The sequence below is a fragment of the Cupressus sempervirens genome, chromosome 10 (assembly GCF_028749045.1).
Source record: "Cupressus sempervirens isolate cs-2001-9-10 chromosome 10, ASM2874904v1, whole genome shotgun sequence".
Lineage (NCBI taxonomy): Eukaryota > Viridiplantae > Streptophyta > Pinopsida > Cupressales > Cupressaceae > Cupressus > Cupressus sempervirens.
In genome coordinates this window covers 260,359,376-260,384,935 of record NC_143127.1, presented here as the reverse complement: position 1 = coordinate 260,384,935, position 25,560 = coordinate 260,359,376, and the positions used below count along the sequence as shown (strand labels likewise).

Below are 25,560 nucleotides of genomic sequence, written 5' to 3'. Positions count from 1 at the left end.
CACAAATAAGTAAGTAAATAAATCGTATAACATAGAATAATATAAATTAACAAAACCTAATGAAAAGTCAAGAGATGTTTAACAAATAAACATGACTCTTTAAAATTAAGATATAAAAGGGACGACATTTTATTTTAGAGAGGAGAAAAAAAGAAGAGGAGAAGAGAGGAGTTCAAAAAGGAAAAATGGAAGAGGAAAGTAATATGAAGAAAATAAGGAAGTGACTCTCTAAAAAGGTATCAATGATATTGAAAGGATGTGAACCTTGAAAGGGTCATAATTATGAATAGTTGCAACTCTTCAAAAATATTGTGATTATAAAGTATTGGGACTTTTCCAAAGGATTTTATTTATGAAGTGTTGTGACTTTTCGAAAGGATTATAACTATAAAGTGTTGCGACTTTTCAAAGGATTTGTATTATGAAAGGTTGTGACTCTTGGAAAAGAAGAAATAAAAAAAATTATTTTGTCATTTCCTTATAATTGAAAAGGAATAATTTTAGAAAGTAAATATAGAGTTGAGATAATTCTGGAAGAAATAATTCATTGAAGGGCCAACTAAGGATAGAGCCACATGGACCAAGAAAAGAAGGTAAGAAATGTATGTCTATGTATTATATTTGTTTAATTATATTTATGAATTTATTTATATAATGAATTATATTTGTGGATAATATTGTGTTAACCTATAGGGTTATCACCATGGATATTAATGAGACTCGAAGCATGGAGCATGTGAGGTATTAAGATCTCCATTGTCCGCCATGGCCGAGTATCAATGGACTAGAATATTCTGATGTTGTCAACATATGCATATATGATTCGCCTTGGATAGAGGATGCCCATCCAAGAAGAATCTTAAGGGGTGCACTCCTGGGAAGATGACAAGATAGCTATGAGCTAGGAAGCTTGATCTGGAGACGTCCTTAAGATTGGGTTAAATTAGAGAGTAGAATAATATAGCTAGTGTTATTGTTGTGATTCTAACCATTATTTTGTAGGTATTACTTGCCACAAACTAACCCTAATAGTGGGGACATTACAATGTTGTTGAGATTTTATTTGAAGGTAAACCCTTTCTAATTGATATGAAGTTTGTGGGACAATATATGGCCCTTGCCACAATTGTGCGATGATGAAAGTTCATTGGCATTGATGTTCCCAGATACAAGAATTTTATGAAGAATATGATATGATCTAGTTGTTATGAAAAGTTAACATTAATTAGTAGATTAAAGGTTTGATTCATTAATAGAGATTTAAATCCAATCAAATTGATTTTACAAATCAACTATTACTAAGTTGACAATGATAGTTGGATATATCAATTGATATTAACACAACAATTCACAAAAAGATTATTAGACTTTAAAAAATGGTTATTCAGCAATTGTGTCCAACAAAGTCAACATCTATGTGATCAATGACTAATGTTTGAAGAACCAGATTGAGTTATTGAAAGGATTAATCATTTGAAGGGTCTGATATATGCATCGATTAAAAGAAATTGAAAGACATACTTATACTATTAGTAAAATTAATGAATGTTTTGACATTCAATAGAAGACCATTGTTAGAATATATAGTCCACCAATATAACTGAGAGGGGGGGTGAATCAGTTATACAAGTAATATCACAGTTATCAACCTTATTAAACTTTAATCATATGAGCAATATAATTAGAAACCACAAGATACTCATTCACAATAAAAACAGATATGTTAACTAGGGAAACCCTTCATCAAAGGGAAAACTCTAGTGGGGATGGTACCCACAAGATGATGTACTAATATAAATATTCCTTGTTAGAGGATGGACCCTATTAGGAGTCAATAACAACATTCAGTACATATCAGTCTTTGTAGGAGACTCTGAATCCTTGTTAGGAGTTGTGCCAACCTTATTAGGAATTGTGGAAGATAGTTGGACCCATTGCCCAAACAGCTTCAAGGGCAAGATCAGTCAACTCACTGTTTAAATGATCTCTATATTATTTCTTGTAGAATAATAGAAATGAATAGTACTGCTCCTTCCTCTTTCTGTCCAGTCAACCGGACTTTTGCTCCTGATCTTGTAACCAGATTACAAAACTCGCATCCAATAATCCCTTGGATCGCTTACTTGCATCCGATAAGAACTCTGCTCCTTTTCGCACTTCGTACTCAATACAATGTTTGATACTGCTTTACAAACAAGGAAAACATCTTTCTTTTATACCATATCTTCAAAATAATTCCTTGAGTCGGCCTAATAACACTGTCAGCTCACAATATATACAAAACTTCACACGTGTAACTTCAGGACCTGCGCACTTGCTGACGTCACCATCAAATCTTCCTTTGTTACTGGCTGACTGCGCATCACCAAATTATATCATTGTCAAAGGATATAATGCAAACATCAGAAACTGCTTCTTAGGTACTCTTGTCTCTGTACTGCTTTCTATAAATCAGGTACAAATTATGTACCTCTTCGACTTAATGCTGCGCATTTAACCTTCACATTAGGACATTGTGCTGAACATGTCCATGAATGCGCATCACCAGATACTCAAAACTTTGTCCGTACAACTAAGATCTCAATTTGCTACTTTTTCAGTCTTCACAGACTTACTGCTATGTTGACATTAATGACAAATACAGTCATGAATGCAACATGTCAATACTCTCCAATTCTTAGAATACTCCCCCAATGTAGTATCATCAGCATTCATGCTAACAACCATTATTCAGAGAGAAGAAAGAAAAAAATTACATCTACAAGGAGTTGATGAGATTTTTCTCCAGAATAGTAAGTCTGCATCAAGGATATTGATGGGTAGATAAGTATTTATTATTCTTGAATATTACATTGATCTACTCATTGTAGTCTCTTTCTTATTTGTATTTCTATATGTACATTAAAAAGCTATTTTCGTTGATCTTTTTCTTTGTCTCTGGGGATGTTGTTGCAGGAAAAGAAGAATGGTGCATTAGGTATGCTACTAAGACATAGTAGAGGACACAATATTATGATTGTAGTTCCAAAGTGTTTTTGGATCTTAGTCATATGTTGAAGATGTGAGTCATTTAAAGTAATCTATGTTTGGAATTATGTGAGGGTCTCTTTCTATGACAAAAGGGAGCAGCGAGAGGATCTGATTCATGATCTTCGAGGATAGATGGATACGTAAATGCTTACAATCAAGGGACTAAGTTGATGACTAAAACATTTTACGAAGAAGAGGAAATTAGCGTTTAGAGGGACTCTGACCTTACATAAGATAAGATAAGATTATTAATGTCCAACAAAAGACCACAAAAGGTCTATGGCATTGAGAGTTTATAACTAGATAGCTGACAACAGAAAGAGCACAAAAAAGTGTCCAAGAAAAGAAAATAACAAGAACCAAGAAGAGAGAGGCCAAGGAAAGGCTAGGAGTCTTTTCTTGGTAAAAAGAAATTAGTTACAGAAGGATAAGACTGTGAACAAGAAGGAGCCCTGTATTGTCTCTGTGTACTTGGGGAAGAGTGTTGTTGACGCAAGAAACCGTTGTGGGGTCTGCCAGATCTGGAATGGTCAGTAGAACTGGTAGAACTAGATAGCCTTTTCATAACCCACAAAGGAGTTAAGGGTGTGAAAAAGGCAGTAATAAGCTGAGCAGAGGTATGTCGTTGAGGAAGTAGTGACTGTAAAGTATTGTCACAGAGCAAAGTAGCCTCCTAAAGATAAAGCACTAGACACCACTGATCACAATAGCTGAAAAAGGATGAAAGAGAAGAACAATCCCGGAACAGACAATAGAAGCAACCTTGGACAAGGAAGTCACGAGGTTGACAAATGTACTTGGAGCTTTAGAAGGAACCCAAATTAGTATGAATGCCTAACATAGCCAAATTTGAGGATAGAATCAAACAAGTACATTTGCATACGAGAAGTTTCTCGTGTGAACAATGTTGTGTGCTTGATGATGAGCCTCTTGGAACAAGATATTTTCCATAATTGGAGTATATGGACAGGACATACCTTCGTGATAGAGGGAGCATCTCAAGGATCTACATCTATTGGTATCCAATGATATTGATTCAGAGGGAGTAGATCATGTTGAGATGGTTTCTCTAACTTTCAGTTAAGGTACATTATCATTGAAGAATAGGCGATTGACATTCTCGCTGAGCCTTATCCCAGAGAGAAGTTTTGTGTACTTCTGGGGCAAGCTTGATACATTGGAGGATGAAGCCTTAGCTGAAAAGGAACTTCAGCATCAGTGATCTATTATTTGTATCCGTGCATATTTATTCCTTTGAGAGAAAATTTTGAGGTGAAAGCCATTGTTTTCACCCTATGGCTTAAGCCATAGGCGATCCACCCTCTAATATGGTTCATAGTGGATGTCATGTGTGTGGTGCCATGACAACACCACGCGAGAGAATCTTTGGTGTCTTTGTGTAAAATCATTTACTGTCATGTGTGTGATTCCATGACTTTATGGGGCCCCTTGTGTACATTACTAAAAAGTGATGAGCTTTCTGATAATGTACACTTGTATTCAACATTGTAAGGTGACGACTTCACAATATTCACTATCATGACGAATATCATGCTTACTTTATATTCATGGAAATGTTGTGATGGTTAATATCTCTTGAACTTATTGATAGATATCATGCTGACTTGATATCGATTGTGTATCAATATGTTCTTAATGAGATAATCATGGTGGATATTATGTGATGTAATATTCGTAGACATGCCATGATAGGATATGGTAGACATCATGAGACGTGATGTTAGTGCACATAATATAACTAGGATATAAGAATGTCATGTGACTTGATGTTCTCTATATTCCTTGATATCACAAGTTATGTGATATTAAATTGATTTCTACTTAGTTATCTTCCCGAGCTAATAGGGAGTGTTAAGACATTGTAGCTTGGGTCAGATATTTAAGTAATAAATTGTATGACTATAATTCTATCAACTCATATCAAAACCGAAACTCTATCTGCAATTATAGATACCAAGTATATCTATCCTCCCTTAATCATGATTGAACATGCCATTGATGAGCCTCTTTGTGATTGGGCAATTTGATCTATAAGGCTATGACAGATTGGCAATTTTCCTGGAGCTATATTAGGCAATGTATTAACTAATCAAACTAAAGATTACATTAACTAAGTTGTTGAATATAAAGTCATGACATGAGTGGACATGAGACATGTCCTTTCATGATATTGATTGTGTATCAATATGTTTCTAATGAGATAATCATGGTGGATATTATGTGACGAATATTCGTGGACATGCCATGATAGGTTATGGTAGGCATCATGAAATGCAATGTCAGTGCACATACCATAACTAGGATATAAGAAAGTCATGGGACTTGATGTTCTCTACATTCCTTGATATCACGAGTTAGGTGATATCTAAATTGATTTATACTTAGTTATCTTCCCTAGCTAATAGGGAGTGTTAAGACATTGTAGCTTCGGTCAGATATTCAAGTAATAAATTGTATTATTATAATTCTATTACCTCATATCAGAATTGAAACTCTATCTGCACTTACATATACTGAGTATATCTATCCTCTCTTAATCATGATCTAACATGCCATTGATGAGCCTCTTTGTGATCGGGCAATTTGAATTTTAAGGCTACGACAGATTGGCAATTTGCCTAGAGCTATATTAGGCTATGTATTAACTAAACAAACAAAAGATTACATTAACTAACTTGTTGAATATAAAGTCATGTCATGAGTGGACATGTCTCATGTCCACTCATGACATACCTTTTGTAATCATGCCTCCATTTATATTTATATTTGTATTCCATTGCTGTTGGCATACTTATTCCTTCAAGAATAGTATTCTGATCATAACCTCCAAATAGTTATTAAAAAAAGAGATTAGTACATTAAATCTGTGAGATATATATATATATATCAGTCTGATAAGAAATTTAATTCATTTAACACCTTCATACTTTTCTTTTTGGAAAAAGCATACAACGGAGTAGAAAGATCTGAAAAGAAAAAGCACTTCTTTAAATAGTACTAAGAGCCATGTGAGTTGGTATAAAGACAAAAAAGGCATATCTTGAGAACAAATAGGTTATATTATTTCCATTCTCATAATTATTATTCATATACAATGAAAAGATTAGATTATCTTATTTCTAAAAAAATACTATATTATAATTCGTATAGATATAAGTGTACATATATAGGTAGTTCTTAAAAGAATAATATAGATGATCATTTGAATGTAATGGATATATTTTTATGGATAATTTATACTTATACATATATACAAAAGTATATATGTATATGTAGTTATGGAATTCTAAGAGAATGATACACGTGATATAATATGGTTAATTGTTAAGATCAAGAGAGTTCCTTTGGGAAGAGAGTGTTCTTAATATGGCTAATGACTTAAGAACAAGAGAGTTCCTTTAGGGAAGAGAGTGATCTTAATATGGTTAATGACCTAAGATCAAGAGAGTCCCTATTAGGAAAGAGAGTGATCTTAATATGGTTATAAGGTCAAAATATTCTGTTGAGGTAACATATACATATGTGATAAGGGCCCTAGATAGAGGATATCTCTTATAGGAAGGACCTTAGAGAGAGCACTCCATAGAAGATAGAGAAGTACCCGAGGATTGTACTAGAATAGATATTATATCTTTTAGGACCTAGAGATCTTCAGGAGGGTTAGTAATCCCAATATGGAGACGTCTTTAAGGTTGGGATCAGGATAGAGGGTAGAATAATGGATGTTAGACTTATTATGTTTAAATTCTAACATTTTTTGCAAGAATTACTTGTCTCAAACTAACCATAATTGTGGGGACGTTACAATTATACCAGAGCATGATCTTGCCATCCTGTGGGGTAAAAGTAAATAAAATTTATTCCAAGTCAATAAGAAAAAATTTAGCAATGCGATGAATCGTGTCTTCCTTCTATCTTCATGCGTTTATGTATATTATGTATCATCAAATATATACATCTATATTTCACATTTTTAATAGAGATCGAAATAACAAAAAATGAAAATGAATTAAAATATTCAAATTTGAACTCTTGCTATAATGCAATCATTATGAGATCACCTAAAAAATATTTATTTAGAAGAAAACTTGTCACAAAAGTAATCAGTAAGATAAGTATATAATTGCTTGAGGACAAGCAATTTCGGGAGGATAGAATTGTGACAACTCTTTCTAGAATAAAATTCAATAATATGCAACAATGATAATAGAAAAATTAAATAAATAAATAATATTAATAAACTACTAATAATATATCAATATAATCATTAGTGATCATTATTCAAATATTAAATAGTATTAAATTGTAATGTTCCCTTTCTAGGTCACCTTATATTTTGCCCAAGATTCACAAATCCAAAATGAAGCAGGAGTAAAAATGTAGTTCGAGATATAATTCTTACTCAATTAAGATTAAATAAGCTGTATAAATATCTGGAGTTTGATTTCTCATATCAAATTAATCTATTAGATTGATCTCGTTTATCAAATAGAATTCTTCTGTTCAGTCTGCTCTCAACATCTGAATAATACTCTTTTATTGTTCCTCTTCCTTGTTAATCTGATTTGTACGACACTTTGATTCGGATATAATGATATAGTACTTCTTCCTTAGATATAATTGATATTCTTCTATTCGATGTATATGTTACTTATTTTCAATTGCTTTAGTCTATCCTTCTTTAAATCTGCACATACCCTACTTATAAATCTTGCTGTGAATGGTGTTATGAATCATTGAAACTGTAAATCTGTATGATTCACTGCATGCTACAGGATTGACTTGGTCATTTTATTTCCTCCTTCAGATCACTACATTATATCTCTCTTTTCTGAAGTCCTCTATTTACTATATTCTCTGTTAATTATTGCCAACTCAGTATTTTTATCACTAATTGAATCATGATCAAATTATTTATTAAATAGTCATTATCAGAGCTGGATGTTAATTATTATGTAGGATCTCTTCATTTCTGAGTTCACTCTTAATTGTTCCCGATATTTCCTATTCCCCTTATCTGGTTCACTCCCTATCCATATTGCTTTTAACTGATTCTGTTTGTTGTACATGATAGCTGACCTTTTATTTGCTATGTCGGTTGAGGATGATTGGACTGTGGTTTTTCTGTCAATGTCTCCCAGTCTGTCTATGACATTCGCTTGGCTTATTGTCTGTTAACGTACCATTGTGATAGGTGTAATTGTTCCTTCATCCACAGGCTTCAATCTTGTCTGCTTTGCGGTTTTGGTATTAGATGCAATTCCACTCATGATTTTCCTCGAAAATGTGTGATGTGAATTATACATAATTCTAGTCTTGGATATCAATTAATAATCTTTAATCCCCCTCTATAATGCTTGCTAGTCTCTTGGTTGGTTCTGCAGATAGATGATTATATGAGCATCTTTCCCGTTCTCCTACCACGTTCAATGCTTACTCCAATAATGCTTGCAATCTTGACGACGACCATCCCCAGGGGTTGGTGATGTGGGTACAACATGAACTGACTTAAGAAGTCGGGTTAATGTCCCTCAACGAGAACGGTTAAGGGGCTTATAATCTATTCTCCACTTATGATTCCCTTTTTCTCTTCCTGTCCATTTTTCTCCACCGTCTGCTGTGTATGAACCTGAATGTTCCTCCTCCTTTTTCTCCCCCCCCTGATAAGTAATCATTCTCCTCTAATATACAAGTCTGCGCTAAAAGTTGTGACTATTCATAAGTCTAAACTTAGCATATTGTTTATATTAAAATGTTTGGTTAGTATATTTTAATTATAATATATATTTAAGATAGGCTGATAAGATTTAGCACTAAATATATATGTTATGCATTATATTAAATACTAATATGTTTATAATAATCAGATTATAATAATAATAGATTTATTATTATGACTAAGATATTTATTTAGGAATTCTTCTATATTGTTTTACTAATACAATTAGCTATATTATATTATACTATTTTCATAGTACCATGATATATTAATTGATATAATCTTATATTATATCAATTTGATAAATATATTTAATAATAGATTACAATATTTTTGTATTTATTTATTATTATTTTAATTGGTATTATTTATTAAGTTCAACCCTAGAAATGGAGGACATTATAGTCCGCCCTTCCCAAAATTGTTTGTCCTCAAGCAACTTAATATTTCTCCTTGTTATTAGACCGATGCTCCTCATTACAATCCTACAACAGAAATTTCAAGTTAGGATTAAATAGTTGTAAATATAAATCTAAGAATCACAAGATTGCTAAAAAGAGAGAACTTATCTTGAGGTATTGTGGTTCTTGTGATTCTCCTCTTGCTAAGTGTTTCTTTCTTTTTGGATGAGTAAGCTTTTGAAGATGTAGAATATTTTTCTTAGTTCTTGTCTAAGAGCTTGATAGAAAGTCCTTAATCTTAACACTCATTGAGCATGTCCCTAATTCTTGCCACTCACTAAGAAACATATACTAGGATATATGAAAACATAAAGCATATACAAAAATATATATAATTAGTGTATGAAGACACGATGCAGACACAAAGTATACACATTGATGCATGCAGACACGAAGCATACACATGTTAGACCTGCATCACATGTTAGTACTTCAAAAACCATGATAAGAATATATTCAATCTTGCAAGTCATAAACTTATAAGATCCTAATTCCCAATTTAAGCCCTTCTTAAGGAGAGGTCGTGATCAGATGCTTAGCTCCTGGGGGAGTGCTTCCCGGGGCTCTAATTAATAGAACAGCTCTCCACTAAGCACCATCTTCTCACAATGCTTCTCTTTAAGACCTTATGGATAATCAATCTTGATATATCCATCCTTCCTAGGAGGGAGTTCTTCCTCATCCTAGGCCTTATGGATACCCACTCTGGGTGTATCCATCCTTACATATGCATATGATTTTCCTTAACAGTATGAACTGTCCTTCAGAGAATACTTGATTCCTTGCCTTATTTCCTTAAGAATATTCAGTTATAGAATATCTTGTGAAGTCATTTAGAGAGGTTAGCTCTCTGCCTTAATTCCATATTAGGAATTATAATTGTTGTCTCATTAGTTGCTACTTAAAGTAGTCTATTTCTTCCTTCCATTGATCTCAATAAATTTCATGCTTTGCAAGAATCTATCATTGACTTTCTTGTTGTGTCCTTTCCAATTTATCTGAATATATTGCCGAAGTATAAATTCCTCTTTCTTGAATCCTTCTTCTGACCAGTCTTTGTCATCAGTGTTCTTCTTTTTGTATATGTTGTTGAGTACATTGTTATGTATTCAGATGGATGTTATTTGTTTAGTTGACGATCATTCTAGAATGAGTAATGTGTTGATGGACCCAATATTATTATTTGCCAAAGGACTCATGTTCACTTCTTCTTCCACAAGTTTTGTTACAAGGTTATCCATCATTCTGCTATATAATTCAATCATATGTCTATTACAAATTATCCAGAGTCTTTTCACATACTTCACCTTCACTGATGATTCTTTGTTCTTGTATGCTGATTTTAAGACTCACCCTATAGGATGGCAAGATCATGCTCTGATACCACTGTAATGTTCCCTTTCTAGGTCACCTTATATTTTGCCCAAGATTCACAAATCCAAAATGAAGCAGGAGTAAAAATGTAGTTCAAGATATAATTCTTACTCAATTAAGATTAAATAAGCTATATAAATATCTGGAGTTTGATTTCTCATATCAAATTAATCTATTAGATTGATCTCCTTTATCAAATAGAATTCTTCTGTTCAGTTTGCTCTCAACATCTGAATAATACTCTTTTATTGTTCCTCTTCCTTGTTAATCTGATTTGTACGACACTTTGATTCGGATATAATGATATAGTACTTCTTCCTTAGATATAATTGATATTCTTCTATTCGATGTATATGTTACTTATTTTCAATTGCTTTAGTCTATCCTTCTTTAAATCTGCACATACCCTACTTATAAATCTTGTTGTGAATGGTGTTATGAATCATTGAAGCTGTAAATCTGTATGATTCACTGCATGCTACAGGATTGACTCGGTCATTTTATTTCCTCCTTCAGATCACTACATTATATCTCTCTTTTCTGAAGTCCTCTATTTACTATATTCTCTGTTAATTATTGCCAACTCAGTATTTTTATCACTAATTGAATCATGATCAAATTATTTATTAAATAGTCATTATCAGAGTTGGATGTTAATTATTATGTAGGATCTCTTCATTTCTGAGTTCACTCTTAATTGTTCCCGATATTTCCTATTCCCCTTATCTGGTTCACTCCCTATCCATATTGCTTTTAACTGATTCTGTTTGTTGTACATGATAGCTGACCTTTTATTTGCTACGTCGGTTGAGGATGATTGGACTGGTTTTTCTCTCAATGTCTCCCAGTCTGTCTATGACATTCGCTTGGCTTATTGTCTGTTAACGTATCATTGTGATAGGTGTAATTGTTCCTTCATCCACAGGCTTCAATCTTGTCTGCTTTGCGGTTTTGGTATTAGATGCAATTCCACTCATGATTTTCCTCGAAAATGTGTGATGTGAATTATACATAATTCTAGTCTTGGATATCAATTAATAATCTTTAGTCCCCCTCTATAATGCTTGCTAGTCTCTTGGTTGGTTCTGCAGATAGATGATTATATGAGCATCTTTCCCGTTCTCCTACCACGTTCAATGCTTACTCCAATAATGCTTGCAATCTTGACGACGACCATCCCCAAGGGTTGGTGATGTGGGTACAACATGAACTGACTTAAGAAGTCGGGTTAATGTCCCTCAACGAGAACGGTTAAGGGGCTTATAATCTATTCTCCACTTATGATTCCCTTTTTCTCTTCCTGTCCATTTTTCTCCGCCGTCTGCTGTGTATGAACCTGAATGTTCCTCCTCCTTTTTCTCCCCCCCCCCCAATAAGTAATCATTCTCCTCTAATATACAAGTCTGCGCTAAAAGTTGTGACTATTCATAAGTCTAAACTTAGCATATTGTTTATATTAAAATGTTTGGTTAGTATATTTTAATTATAATATATATTTAAGATAGGCTAATAAGATTTAGCACTAAATATATATGTTATGCATTATATTAAATACTAATATGTTTATAATAATCAGATTATAATAATAATAGATTTATTATTATGACTAAGATATTTATTTAGGAATTCTTCTATATTGTTTTACTAATACAATTAGCTATATTATATTATACTATTTTCATAGTACCATGATATATTAATTGATATAATCTTATATTATATCAATTTAATAAATATATTTAATAATAGATTACAATATTTTTGTATTTATTTATTATTATTTTAATTGGTATTATTTATTAAGTTCAACCCTAGAAATGGAGGACATTACATAAATAAGTAAGTGGAACAACCAATTAAAAATGAGACTATCACTAATTTAAAAAGGCAATTACCAACTATCAAAGGGCACACCATTTATTAAATTATATATTATTTAATGAATAGTGGGGATGTCATTTCTATTAAGTAGAAATAATGAATAATTATGGAGTGTCGGGAAGAATAATGGGGTAACCTTTTGAAAGGTCTCACGATGGAAACCTACCATATTTAATGGATAGAGGACAAGTAAAATAATACATTACTTTCCTTCATACTTTTCTGTTTAGAAAAAGCATAAAATGGAGCAGAAAAATCTGAAAAGAAAAAGCTTTTCTTTAAAGAGTACTAAAGAACAAGTAGGTTATGTTATTTTCATTCTCATATAAAAGATTAGATTATTTTATTTCTGAAAAAAAGACTATATTATAATTCATTTAGATATAAACATACATGAAAAAAACAATGAAATAGTGCCAAAAATGCGATATTTTGTGGATGAAACTAGTTGGTGATAGATAAGATAAGATAAAACTATTAATGTCCAACAAGAGACCACAAAAGGTTTATGGGGCTAAGAGTTTACAATCAGACAATTGACAACAGTAGGAGCACCAAACGATGTCCGAGAAAAGCTAACAACAAGAATCAAGAAGAGAGGCCAAGGAAAGACTAGGAGTCTTTTCTTGGTAAAAAGAAATCAGTCACAGAAGGATAAGACTATGAGCAAAGAGGAGCCCTGAATTGTCTCTATGTACTCATGGAAGAGTGTCGTTGATGCAAGAAATCGTTGAGGGGTCTAACAGATCTAGAATAGCCTAAAGAACTAGTAGAACTAGATGGCCTTTTTTCACCCTGTAAAGGAGGTAAGGGTGTGAAAAAGATAGTAATAAGATGATCAGAGGTATGTTGGTGAGGAAGTAGTGACTATAAAGTACTATCACGGAGCAAAATGGCCTCCTGTAGATAAAGCACTAGAGGCCCCTGGTCACAATAACTGAAGAAGGCTGAAAGAGAAGAACAGTCCCGGAACCAACTTTGAAAGACCCCAGAGAGATATGTAGGGCATGACACCATCGTCGAGGAAGGTAACTAGGACGAATAATAATCCCATCACTGATCTCCAGAAAGTGCTCCGCATAGAAGGCCATCCTCGGCCATAAGTCACCATCTGGGTTAGTCCATGTAGTGGTAATATACTGTCTATAGATATCAAGTTTGACATGCTCATTTAACTCCTGTCAAGAGGGGAGGAGATGAGCAGGGGAGAGAAGATGCCTGAGCATACCAACAATGAGCACGAGAGCTAGTATTAGAACTTGCATTAGCAACAAAAAAACAATACGCTAGGTAGGAGTATCTATCATGTTCACTAGCCAAATTCGCAAAACCACGTAGTCGATGAAGGAACCAAATCATATCAAATATGGTCACAAGATTGAAGGGATGAGCACCAAACTCAACAAAAATGATACTATGAGGAGTGAGCCTGTGACATCTAATGATGTGGCATAAAAGCAATGTCTGAACCCGCTTGATTAAGGCCCAATCAGATCCAAGGAGAGAAGGCCCCCAAACCATCGAGCCATAAAGAACAGTTGGCGGAACACGAGTCCAGGACGAATAACTTGGATGAGGTATCTTTTAATGGTGTCTAAAACACTGTTTCTCAAGCATAGCAAGAGAACCCATCCCCTTACTGATTCTAGACTATATCGCTGGTCTCATACTGAAGCGGGGTCCCGAAAACTTCACTCCCAGATGCATATAGGATGAAGTGATCTCAATCTCCTGTCCCTGAAAAAAGAAGTGAAGATGAAAAGTCTTTAAGCAATTAAAGATCATGACTCAGGTCTTACCCAAGTTAACTGCAAGCTGTCTCTAAACACAAAAGGAAGCCAAACCATCCAGAAGCCTATGTAAACTATCTGGAGAAGAAGCAAGAAGAACCACATCATTTGCAAAAAGAAGAACAGAGATCAAAACTTGGTGTAAGTAGCAACCATCACCTAAGAGCGAAGAATTCAAAAGGAAATCCTCAAGCTCATCAATATTTAAACCGAACAAAGTGGGGGAGAGAGGACATCCCCTAATGGTGCTATGTATCGGAACTGAGAAACCATCAGGAGTTCTGAATCTACCCACCATAGTTTCGTATAATCTCATGATAGCAATTGGTAACATCTTTGAAATCCCAATTTCCCAAAGCCTCTGAAATAAAGCCATCCTAAGAATAGAATCAAAAGCCTTGCGAAAATCAACAAAGCAACAGTAAACTTTCTCCGATCTGTGTCTAGCCTCCTCAATAATAGCTTGTAAAGTGAAAATGTGATCCATGGTCTGATAGTCAGCTTGGAAACCACCCTGTTCTCTAGCTCTACAGCCTTTCCTGTCAAACTCGCTAGATAACATAGCATTGAGGGCTATAGCATACAGTTTGGAAAATGTGTGTCCGATCATAATAACCTATAATTCCTAGGGTCAGAGATAGGACCGGTCTTATGGATTGGGTAAATTAGATGCCTGGACCAAGAAACTGGAAACCTAGTATGAACCACCTTATTAAAGAGTATAGAGAGATAGGGGCCCAGAATGGAGGCACCAAACTCGAAGAGTTCAGCTTGAAACCCCTCCTCATCCGCTGCTCTGTTGCATCTCATGGATCTGATGGCCTCGTAAATGTAAGAGGGGGTGACCACACAGGAGAAAGGAGGCAGGATGGGATGAATAGATGGCTGCCCAGGAATGTCATAAAGAGGAATGATATAAATGCCAATAAATTCGGTGCCAAGTTTTTGAAAAAAAAATGTGGCGATATTTTCTGCAAAAATGGCCACATCGTGCGAAATAATAGAGTTCAAAACGTTGAAACTTGTTGACCATTAAAAAAATTGCAAATGCGAGTTAGGTTTTTGGTTTTATTTGCGAATGTAAGGGCTTGTTTTTGGCTTTATGCAAAGTTGAAAGGTGACTGTCATTACTAGGGCTGAGAGGCAAGGACTTTTGACACTCCATTTTTCTTGTTTCTTTTGCTGAACTGACCGGCTCTGACTAGTTTGAATTAGCTTCCAGGTCTTTCAGGCACTCCATAGTCCATATTTTAGTTTTTTATTTGGCTCTTTTTTATTCACTAATTGGAAATTGTAAAATACTGTAAATTTTTAATTTATTAATAGACTCGCTTTATGTTCAAATTTTATTCTAATATGTTGGCTTGCTGTATATATTTTTCTTGGTTTTGTAGCTATTTTATAATATACAGTATTTGGCTCATTTTTATTTTAAAATACTATATTTTTACTATTTTTTATATACAGTTAGAAAAATTGTACAACTGCTGTATTTTATGTATATATTTCAACTACTGTAAAATATTATATATATCTGATATATATATATATATATATAAATCTATATATTGCATATTGTATTTAGTTTTACTATTAAATTATTAACAATAAACTATAATGAGTTAGAACCATTCTATAAATTAATAAAATAGTACAATGTATACTATCTATTATTTAGAATTTTGTGTTTATGTGTGTTTTTAAGAATAGTTTAATAAATTCTATATTTTCAAATGTTCGATAAATCTGTCGATTCATTGCCAATTCTGAAATTTTCAAAAAAAATTGTTCGCTCGAGATATTGCCAAAACCAAGCTTTTTCAACTATGGATATAAGTGTATGTATATAGGTAGTTCTTAAAAGAATAATATAGATGATCATTTAAATGTTATGAATATATTTTATAGGATAATGTTATGAATATATTTTCATGGATAATTTATACTTATACATATATATGAAAGTATCTATGTATATGTAGTTATGGAGTTCGAAGAGAATGATACACATGATTTAATATGGTTGATTGTTAAAATTAAGAAAGTCGCTTCTTGGGAAGAGAGTGTTCTTAATATGACTAATGACTTAAGATCAAGAGAGCCCCTTTAGGGAAGAGAGTGATCTTAATACGGTTATAAGGCTGGAATATTCCGTTGAAGGTAACATATACATATGTGATAAGGGCCTTGGATAGAGGATATCTCTTCCAGGAAGGGCCGTAGAGAAAGCACTCCATAAAAGACAGAGAAGTAATCGAGGATGGTACTAGAATAGATACCATATCTTTTAGGAATTGGAGATCTTTAGGAGGGTTCGTAATCCTGATATGGAGATGTCTCTAAGGTTGGGATTAGGATAGAGGGTAGAATAATAGATGTTAGATTTATTATGTTTAAATTTTGACATTTGTTTTGTAGGAATTACTTGTCCCGAACTAACCCTAATAGTGGGGACATTACATAGGATATGAAAGAAACATTGTTCCTCCATAAAGATCCATCTATTTGTCGTCTCTTTTCCTTTTTCTAGTTCTCATTTCTCTTTACATCTAAAACATCACCTTTTCCCTTTAGATTCTCTTTTATGGCAGATGTGCCCTAGTCCACAAGGTTCTTGGCATTGAAGCATAAATGCTTTTTCTTAAGTTCATCTTTGAATATCCAAAACTTTTTGTGCCTATCCTCCTTATGGACAATTTTTATAGGTTTGTTTGAGACTTTTATATTTGTAGATGATGTTTCTAAACTTAAGGCTATTGCAATGGTGTCAGCTAGGGTAGTTGATGTGAAAGCAACTGCCAATCCCTTTATTGATTCTTTTAGCCCTTCCATGAATAGATTAGTTAATTTTTCCTCATCTAGTCCAGTGACTCCTATTGAAATTCTTTAGAATCTATGGATGTATTCATTCACTGTCCCTATTTGCTTTGGTTGGGTCAATTCTTTGAAATCCTTTTGGGGATGTTTACGGTCAAACCTTTTAATTAATTTTATTGAGAATTCTTCGTAAGAGGTTATATTTTCATATCCTTGGATGAGGACACCATGGTGCCACCAATCGTGGGCTACACCTTCCAAGTGTAGGATGACATATTAAATTGCATCTTCTTCTATCATGGGATTGAGGGTCAAGTAAGTGTTTAATATTTGCAACCATTCATAGCCGTAATTTTGCTAGATCTATCAAATTTTGGAATGGTGACCTTATTTGCCTTGTGTTTCAAGTCCTCAATAGGTTGTTCCCTTTCTCTCCTAGGAGCTTCTGATTTCTTTGCTTTACAACAATCTCTAAAAGATACACTTCTCCTTATTTCAAGACTTGATTTTTGAGTAAGCTTCTATTAATTCTTCTATATTGCTAGGGAGTTGATTGTTTCCCTCTTCCTCCTTTAGTGAATCCCTTTTTGGTCGGAAGGATGCATTTCTAATTTGTGGCATGAAAGTCATGCGGTTATTTTTCGAATGATTTGCGTTAATGTCCTTTTGACCAAGACTTATCTAATATCGTTGATTGAAGCACATGTTATTCAAGGCTTCCATGAGGACTTGGCCTCCATTTGCTCTATTGATGGCTTGGTTGTTATTTCCATGAATGACCCCATCTCTTTGCTATTTGGTTTACCCATTGTATTGTTTGATTTTGAGTTAGATTTCGTTAATAGTTTCCTCTTTTCTATTTCCAATGTCCTTTGAGCCCCTTGGCTAGTTTCCATTAACTCGTTTCCACAAGATGGTAGGAAAGAAGCTCTAATACCACTTATAATGTCCCCTACTTAGAGGCTGTCAATTTACATTGTTTAACAAGCATTATTATGCATCGAATTTGAGTTTATTTTATTAGACAATAAATAATTCATAACAAATTTTATAGTTAGCACACTTAAGTCTAATTCATTGTTGTTTCTTAAACATTTCAACATTAAAGTGGATGGGAATTTTCCATTTCGTAAGGTTCTTGACACCAATTTGCAAGTATGCTTCCTCAAGGCATTAGGACTGCATGTTTGTACCAATCTCGGGATTTTCCCTTGAGGCAATGGAAATATATATCCTTACTCATCTTGGAGTTCACCTATCTTGTAAGGATTTACTCTGCCTCTGCTGGATTGACAAAAGCTTATCCTTCTAAGGGGATATAGAAAACATTGGGGGATAGACTACAAAAGTCCTATATAGATAGATGGATAGATGTATACGTATAATATATGACTATGTAATTCTAATTTTTATTCTGAAAGATATATTCCTATATCATGACATGCAGTAATATGGGCATGAGTTACATCATACTAAGACACAATTTAAAAAGGATTTATTATATGGAAGAATTATTGTGAGAATCCACGACCATATATTACACTAACAATATAGTCAATTTGCAATACTTGTTCCTTATTTAGTGGTTGCAGGACCTAAATTAGGAGTTACCTTGTTAAAAGACATTTTAAGTGTTTAAGTTATATCTCGACCCATCTTACAATTTTTTAAATTTTTTTATGGGTAATAGGTCGAAGCTGAGATTAATTATTATTTGTTGAAATTAATCATTATTATTATTTGTTAAGCTCAAGTAGACTCAAACCTAAGAGCTCCCAGATAAGAGGCTCACAATTTGTCATTGTATTGTAGGCTGTTGCCTACCCATCTTACAATAATTATTTCAATGGAATGTGTGACTTTAGGGAAAAATTTAGGGCAATCCCAAAATGGGGACATTACAACCGAGTCAGCTAACTTAAACACATAGGCTGATTCGGTCGCTACCTATACAATATTAGAGGCTCCAACCTCTTTAATGAAATCTTTCAAATTTTGAAATCAGAACTTTGCATCCTTTCTCTTACTTGAACAATCCAAATCTCTATGAAAATAAGAGCTAACTAAACTTGTGGCAGTTATATTGAGTTTATGATGTTTGACATTGATTCATCCATCCACGATGATGGAGTATCCATTCCTTATCCAAGATTGTCTCAATGCACTCACCTTAGAATATTATCTATCTAGGAGGGTGGTGTGTAGCTTATGTTCTCCAAGTGGGACAAATGGAGGATTGGAAACTATCAATTCTTTAAACATCTGTGTTTATATGTTAAACATATCTGCAAAACTAGTATTTCTCTTCTCCCTTGATAGAAGTAGAACCATCTCTTCCTTGAATTCCACCATCCATAGATCATGTAGGCATTAGCATGCTAGGTTGCAAACTCTACGATCGAATTACTTTCTATTTGCCTCCTCCTTCATATGCAATTTAGTTGCCTCAACTTTTTCAGCTGGAGTTATTTGTTTGCAAAGTATCCCTCGACCGCCTATCCAAAAAAATGACAATAAACTCTCATATAGCTGCCCTTATAGTCTTTTATGCACAAATGACATAGCCATACTCTATTCTTCCTCTTGTTCTTTTCTTATACTTGTCAATTAGTGATGAAAATTGTATAAAGAGGCTCCTTGGGATTAGGTGTGCCTTTCACCTGAGTTTTGAGGATTTCTCAAGGACATTCAAATGGGTTTGTACTTGTTGGTCCTGCTACTCTCCCACTTTCTAAAGAATCCATAGTGGTTGTCGTACTTCTATGGATTATACTTCTCTCTTTCATTTGAACTAACCTCTTCACCATCACCACTCTTACCACTGCTCATGAATTTTTTGGGTAAATGATGCAAAGGAAAGGGCGATAGACCTCATACACAAGATAAGTTGCACAAATTTGCTTACAAACCCACAACCTCCTAAAGTGCTCAAATGTCTTTAAAGAAACTCAACCCAACCAAGGTTACTCCAGACACAAACCAATGATATATTTGATGTATTTGGGGTATATAAAGATGGATTAAATTGGTTTCAAGGTTTCTCGACCTATCCCTTTCTCACAATGGCAAAAGGACTTCAAACTAGCCTAAAGAGGCATATAAATCAACATTTAGCTCTTTTTGTCTTCAAACACAAAACTTTCCCAAAACACATGGAAAACTAAAACCATATTCAGATACTCTTTTGGCCATTCTATAACATACCTTAAGCTTGGGTATTGGTATTTTGGATGAAATAAGTGTATTCAGCCTGTACCCCTACAAATACACTCAAAAGTCGGTGATTTTACAAAGCAACTACTATTTAAACATATCCCCAAGGTCTCAACTCTTGGACAATATCAAAAAATGTTCCAAAACCTCCAAATATAAATGGAATTAGACTCAAAACACGTTGAACACCAAAAGCCCCAATTTGGTTGCTTCAAATCCTTGTTTTGAGGGTTTCTCCAATCTCACTCTTCCAAATCTTTCCAATATCAATTGGTGATTGATTCATTATTAAATCCACCATAATAAACTATTCCAATCATAAAAAGACCATGTCATTCAGCCGAAACTCCTGCTGCTACACTTGTGCCATCAACTTTCAATGGAACATGCCCTGCTACAACTTCTGATCACACTTTGCATTTAATCTCCTGTAAATTTTAAGTTAGATTCATATGGTACAAGGCTCAAAATCATCATTCTATGGATTCTAGGTCTTTGAGTCCATGGAATGGTTATTAGTTACATGAAAACTTCAAAACAAAGAAAGGAAAGCTTGGAAAATCAGTCTAATATGCTGGAAGTGCAAGTACAGTCATGTAAAATGACTCTCAAACCCTTCAAAATGTGTTTCATAGCCTTAAAACACCCTATTGAAACTTCCAACACTATTCAATTGTTAGAGCTCAATCAAAACAAGAAGTATCAATGCTAAAACAATGAATTTGCTGATCCGAACATGTATTTCATTGAATCTCAAAGTTGTCCGTACACTCCAGGCTTCCTTGCCCATACAGTGGAGTTCCAAATACAAATAACAATCAAACTTAGCTTCCCCAACCTCTTCCAACCGGTTTGAGGGATTAGTTAAGTGGTTAAACCATAAAAACTCTATTTCCCTCCTAAATGACATATTTGAACTTTTAAACCATGAAAATGAACTAAAACTTATTAAATTTAACTCCCTATGAATCCTAACTAAAGATTTCGTCCTTTTAAGACCCCAATAGCATTTCAAAACTCCTAAATTCACATATAGGCTTAACCTTCTAGGCCTATTATGCCATGTTTTGGCAATTATATTCACTATGTGCACCAAGTGCATTATTACAAGTTATTCCTTCTATCATGGATCAAGTCATTACATCCAATGGCCTAATAGCCATATTAAAATATTGAAAAGACCTTATAGGTCTTGTATCACCTTCAAACTCATTAGTCACCTAAGTGACCCTTCCTGTCTTCAAGAGGTGCCCTACACCAGTAAATAACTCAAAAGAAAGCTCTGAGTTCAGACAAAAAGTCAAATCACATCGAAATGCCCTCCCTATGTGAACGAAAAAACAAATCATTAAAAAAAAATGCAAAACAGATGTAAAATGAATAACTTACCTCTAGTGTAATGGATTTGATGATCTAATGGCTTCTTCCCACTATTGTTCTCCCCTCCCTTTACTGCTCTTCTGCACAAGTTTACAGATGTTACAGCGACATTTTTTTTTGGTTTTTTTGAGGGGTGACTGAGGTTTAATGCTGGGTGTCCTCGTGTGTCCATCCACCCCTTTATTTTATTTTTAAATGTGTTTCTTTTTAATGAGGTTATCTTGGGATGGTTGAGGGACACTTGGACAACTATCACGGGGATGGCTAGCCATCTCATGACATCCTCTATTTTAACTAGGATGTTTCAAAATGTATTCAAATGTTTTTTGAAAAGGGGATGAAGAGGGAATGCTTTCTAGGCATCACTGTATTCCTAAAATGTCCCCTATAGGAAATAGTGAAATATGGATACCAAGCCAAGGGATTTGTGTTGTTTTTTGGTGGACTGGGGATGCTAGGAGACATCCCTTAAACATTACTAGTGGGGTTGGAGTCAAAAATCGCAAGGGAAGTGTCTCCAAAACATTTCCAATAGGGAATGTGGTAAAAACCTATACAATACACCTCCCCAATATACGTGGATGATATTTTATTTTGAAAGAAATATTGAGAGGGTTCTCTTCCTCCCTTGAATGATCAGTGGCTCCTTAATTCTTAAAATAGGCTTTGTACTGGCATATCCATGTGACTCAGAATTGTTATTTCCAATTCAACAAATTATGATGTTTTGGCTATATGTTGAGATGCAGGAGGTAATTTGGATTACTATGTATTGTAAGGTTTAAATACCAAAATATTTGTATTGTTAATTTATACAATCTGTAATATTTTTGAGGTGCATTGTATATGTTGATTATGAGTGTGGTATTGTCACATTGATTATCATGCAAGTAAGTAAATTGTATTAGCATTCTTATTAAGAGGCTTTTTCCAACAGGGAAGTCGTTAGGATAAAATTCAGGTTGTCAGTTAGCAAAATCCTATTCTCTTGTAAAAATAATGTTTAACATTTTGTTCTTTATATGTAGCCTTCCCTTTTTTAGTTTCAAGCTGTTGATTGGTGTGTGATACCATATCCCTGTGGTGGAATCTTACTTTATGAATGGGTCCACTCTCCTGTCTATTATGTGGCTAAATGCTACGGCCTCCAAGCTTTTGTTTATAATCCTACCTTGTGCAATCTGATGAGGAGTTTTTAGCTATTAAATGGATATTTTATTTCTGACACTCAATAAAATTTCTATCTTTACAGAAGGCACCAGCTCCTGCTCTAATAAAGGCTTCCATTCCATGGTCTGCCAATAGGGGGGCAGTATCAGAGAAGGATAGAGTTCTCAAAACTGTTAGAGGGTAAGCCTTGTTACTCACATGTTTTAGTTGTAACACTTGATATTTCTTTTTGCTCTAGACTTTTTCTGGACATGCTGATTTGTGGACAAGGATAAGTGATAACACTCTAATTTTGATGACAACTCTTCCATTCATCATTTAACAATATCCATTTTTTTCCTATTATATAATTAGTTTCTTTGTAAATGCTCATTTATTGTAATAGATTATGGGCAATATTTAAATTGAATGTCTAATTAGTATTTGTCATGCAGGATACTCAATAAGATGACTCAGGAAACATATGATGTCCTTAAGGAGCAACTTAGAAATGTAGGGATTACCACTGCAGATATTCTGCAGGTTGTTTGTTCTTTCCTTTCTGGTGTATTATTTATCTATTATTTATCTCTATTCTGTTAACATCTGAAGTAGTTTCCTTATACTGCAAAAAGATTTTATTGTTTTACATTTTTTTTGTATGAGTTGAACTAGTTTTGACTAACAACTGTATGCTTCATTACCAGGCAGTAACATCACTTATATATGAGAAGGCAGTGTTGGAACCAACATTTTACATATTGTATCAGGATCTGAGTACTGCGCTACCTGAATTTGATAATCCAAATGGAAAACCAATAACTTTCAAAAAGATTTTTATTAATGAGTGCCAAAAAACATTTGAAGGAGCAGATAATTTGTGGGCTGAGATCAAACAAATGACAGACCCATGGCAAAAAGATGAACGCCAAGAGAAGGAGAGGATGGTTAAGCTTCGCACCCTGGGAAACTTAAGGCTTATTGCAGAGTTTTTCAATCAAAAGCTAATACCTGATAAAATTGTTCATCACTGTGTTCTGGTTTGTACAAGAATCTCATCTTCCTTCATTGTGGTTAACATAATACACTTGTTCATTCTTGATACCATCATAGTAGTATGATTTATCCTTAATCATTTCATTAGACCGCGGTGATTAGTAAATTTTTGTCTGCCAATTTCTTTTCTAAAAGTTGTATTGAGCTGTCACCAGAAGCACATCTTCAAAGAATTTTATACAAATAGTAAAGAATAAAATATTGGAAGGGCAAATGACATCACTGTTTCATTATATTATGTGGGGGACAGGAATTATTAGGCAAGGATATAGAAGGTCCTCCAGCTGAGGAGAATGTGGAGGCACTTTGTCTGTTGTTCAATACAGTTGGAAAACAGCTTGAAGAAAACCCTTCGTCACGTATCATCAATGATAGTTATTTTGCTCGGATGAAGAAGCTGATTAGTAATCCTCACTTGGCATCAAGAATGAGGTTTATGGTTCTTGATGTTTTAGATTTGCGTGCTAACAAATGGATTCCAAAATGTGAAGAGGTTGTTAATCGTCACATGTTGTATAGAATGAGGTCTACAGTCGGTCAAGTTTCTCATTTACGTGCTAATAAGGGGATTCCTCATTGTGAAGAGGTTGTTTCCAATTTTCCTTGGTATTTACATTGTAGTTGTCAATTCGCGGTGACTCTGATTATCTTATTGCCCAATCCATTGGTTGTATTAACTTGCTATCATTTTTACAATTGCAGATTAAAGCAAAAACCATAAATGACATTTATTCCAGAGCTGAACAAAAGCTATGTTTAACGCCTGGAACAACTAACATCCATAATGGTCATGGTGCACCTGGCATTAATTTAAGAGAAGGGAAGAGTTTTAGCATTGGACAGTCTGCAAGAATGATGCCTGGAATGCCTGGTATGCCTGGAACTCAAAAGATGTCAACTATGTCTGTGACAGATCTTGATAAATGGGAATTGTTTCCTCGCAGTCGAATTGGCTGGAAAACTAAAGCTTTGATGTCATCCCCTGGTGGAAATCCTGGTCAAGGAGGTACACAAGAACCAGATTTAAAGCCTTCAGTAGGTAACACTAAATTGTTGTAACAAGGCACCTGAGTGTCTCTTACATGCATTGTCGCAGAATTTGGCTGCTAGGCCATCGTTGGTGCCCAATGTAGGAACACACAAGCCTCTTGTTCAAGGTCCATTTGGAGGAACTACAGGTTACAATCGTGAAGGAATTTCTACAGTTAAACTTGGAAAAGATAAATTTTCAGCAACGTTCTCTGCTACTGAATGCAATGCCCCTCTGCATAGACTTGTTTACTTTAGAGTGCAGTTTCTTTTGGTAGTGATGATAGACCCAAGATATCTTTTGGTTGATGATGTTTAGACATTATGTCAGAGATTCTTGGAGACACATTTTGACATGGTGATCGTTTTTATGCATTTCTGAGATAGTTAATGAACATGTTATGTTTGCTTTATAGTTCATGTGTTATTATTAGGGATGATGGTTATCTATTATGTCTGAAAATTCCACAATGTTATGTATCACATGATTGTGTGTACCTTAGCATGATTATTTATGCAGTGTTACTTACATTTGTGCTCTTATGGATTTGTGTTATATGCTTTCCCTGCTTGACTACGGATGTTTAGATGTATGCTTTGATTATGCTTATTCATGGTTTCTACATTACAATGGATAATG

At 34.1% G+C, this 25,560-nt stretch overlaps 1 protein-coding gene across 2 annotated transcripts in view; it reads left to right on the top strand.

Moving 5' to 3' along the window:
* The window catches only part of LOC149533631 (eukaryotic translation initiation factor-like), a 111,848-nt gene extending 86,513 nt beyond the window's left edge, over nt 1-25,335 (top strand). For both annotated transcript variants that reach the window (XM_089807124.1, XM_089807123.1), the window contains 5 exons: nt 22,939-23,036; nt 23,291-23,378; nt 23,543-23,875; nt 24,142-24,477; nt 24,594-25,335. In XM_089807124.1, the coding sequence (XP_089663250.1) occupies nt 22,939-23,036; nt 23,291-23,378; nt 23,543-23,875; nt 24,142-24,477; nt 24,594-24,950 (1,212 nt within the window). In that variant the 3' untranslated portion in view covers nt 24,951-25,335. The remainder of the gene's footprint in view (nt 1-22,938; nt 23,037-23,290; nt 23,379-23,542; nt 23,876-24,141; nt 24,478-24,593) is intronic.
* Nucleotides 25,336-25,560: the final 225 nt, after the last annotated feature.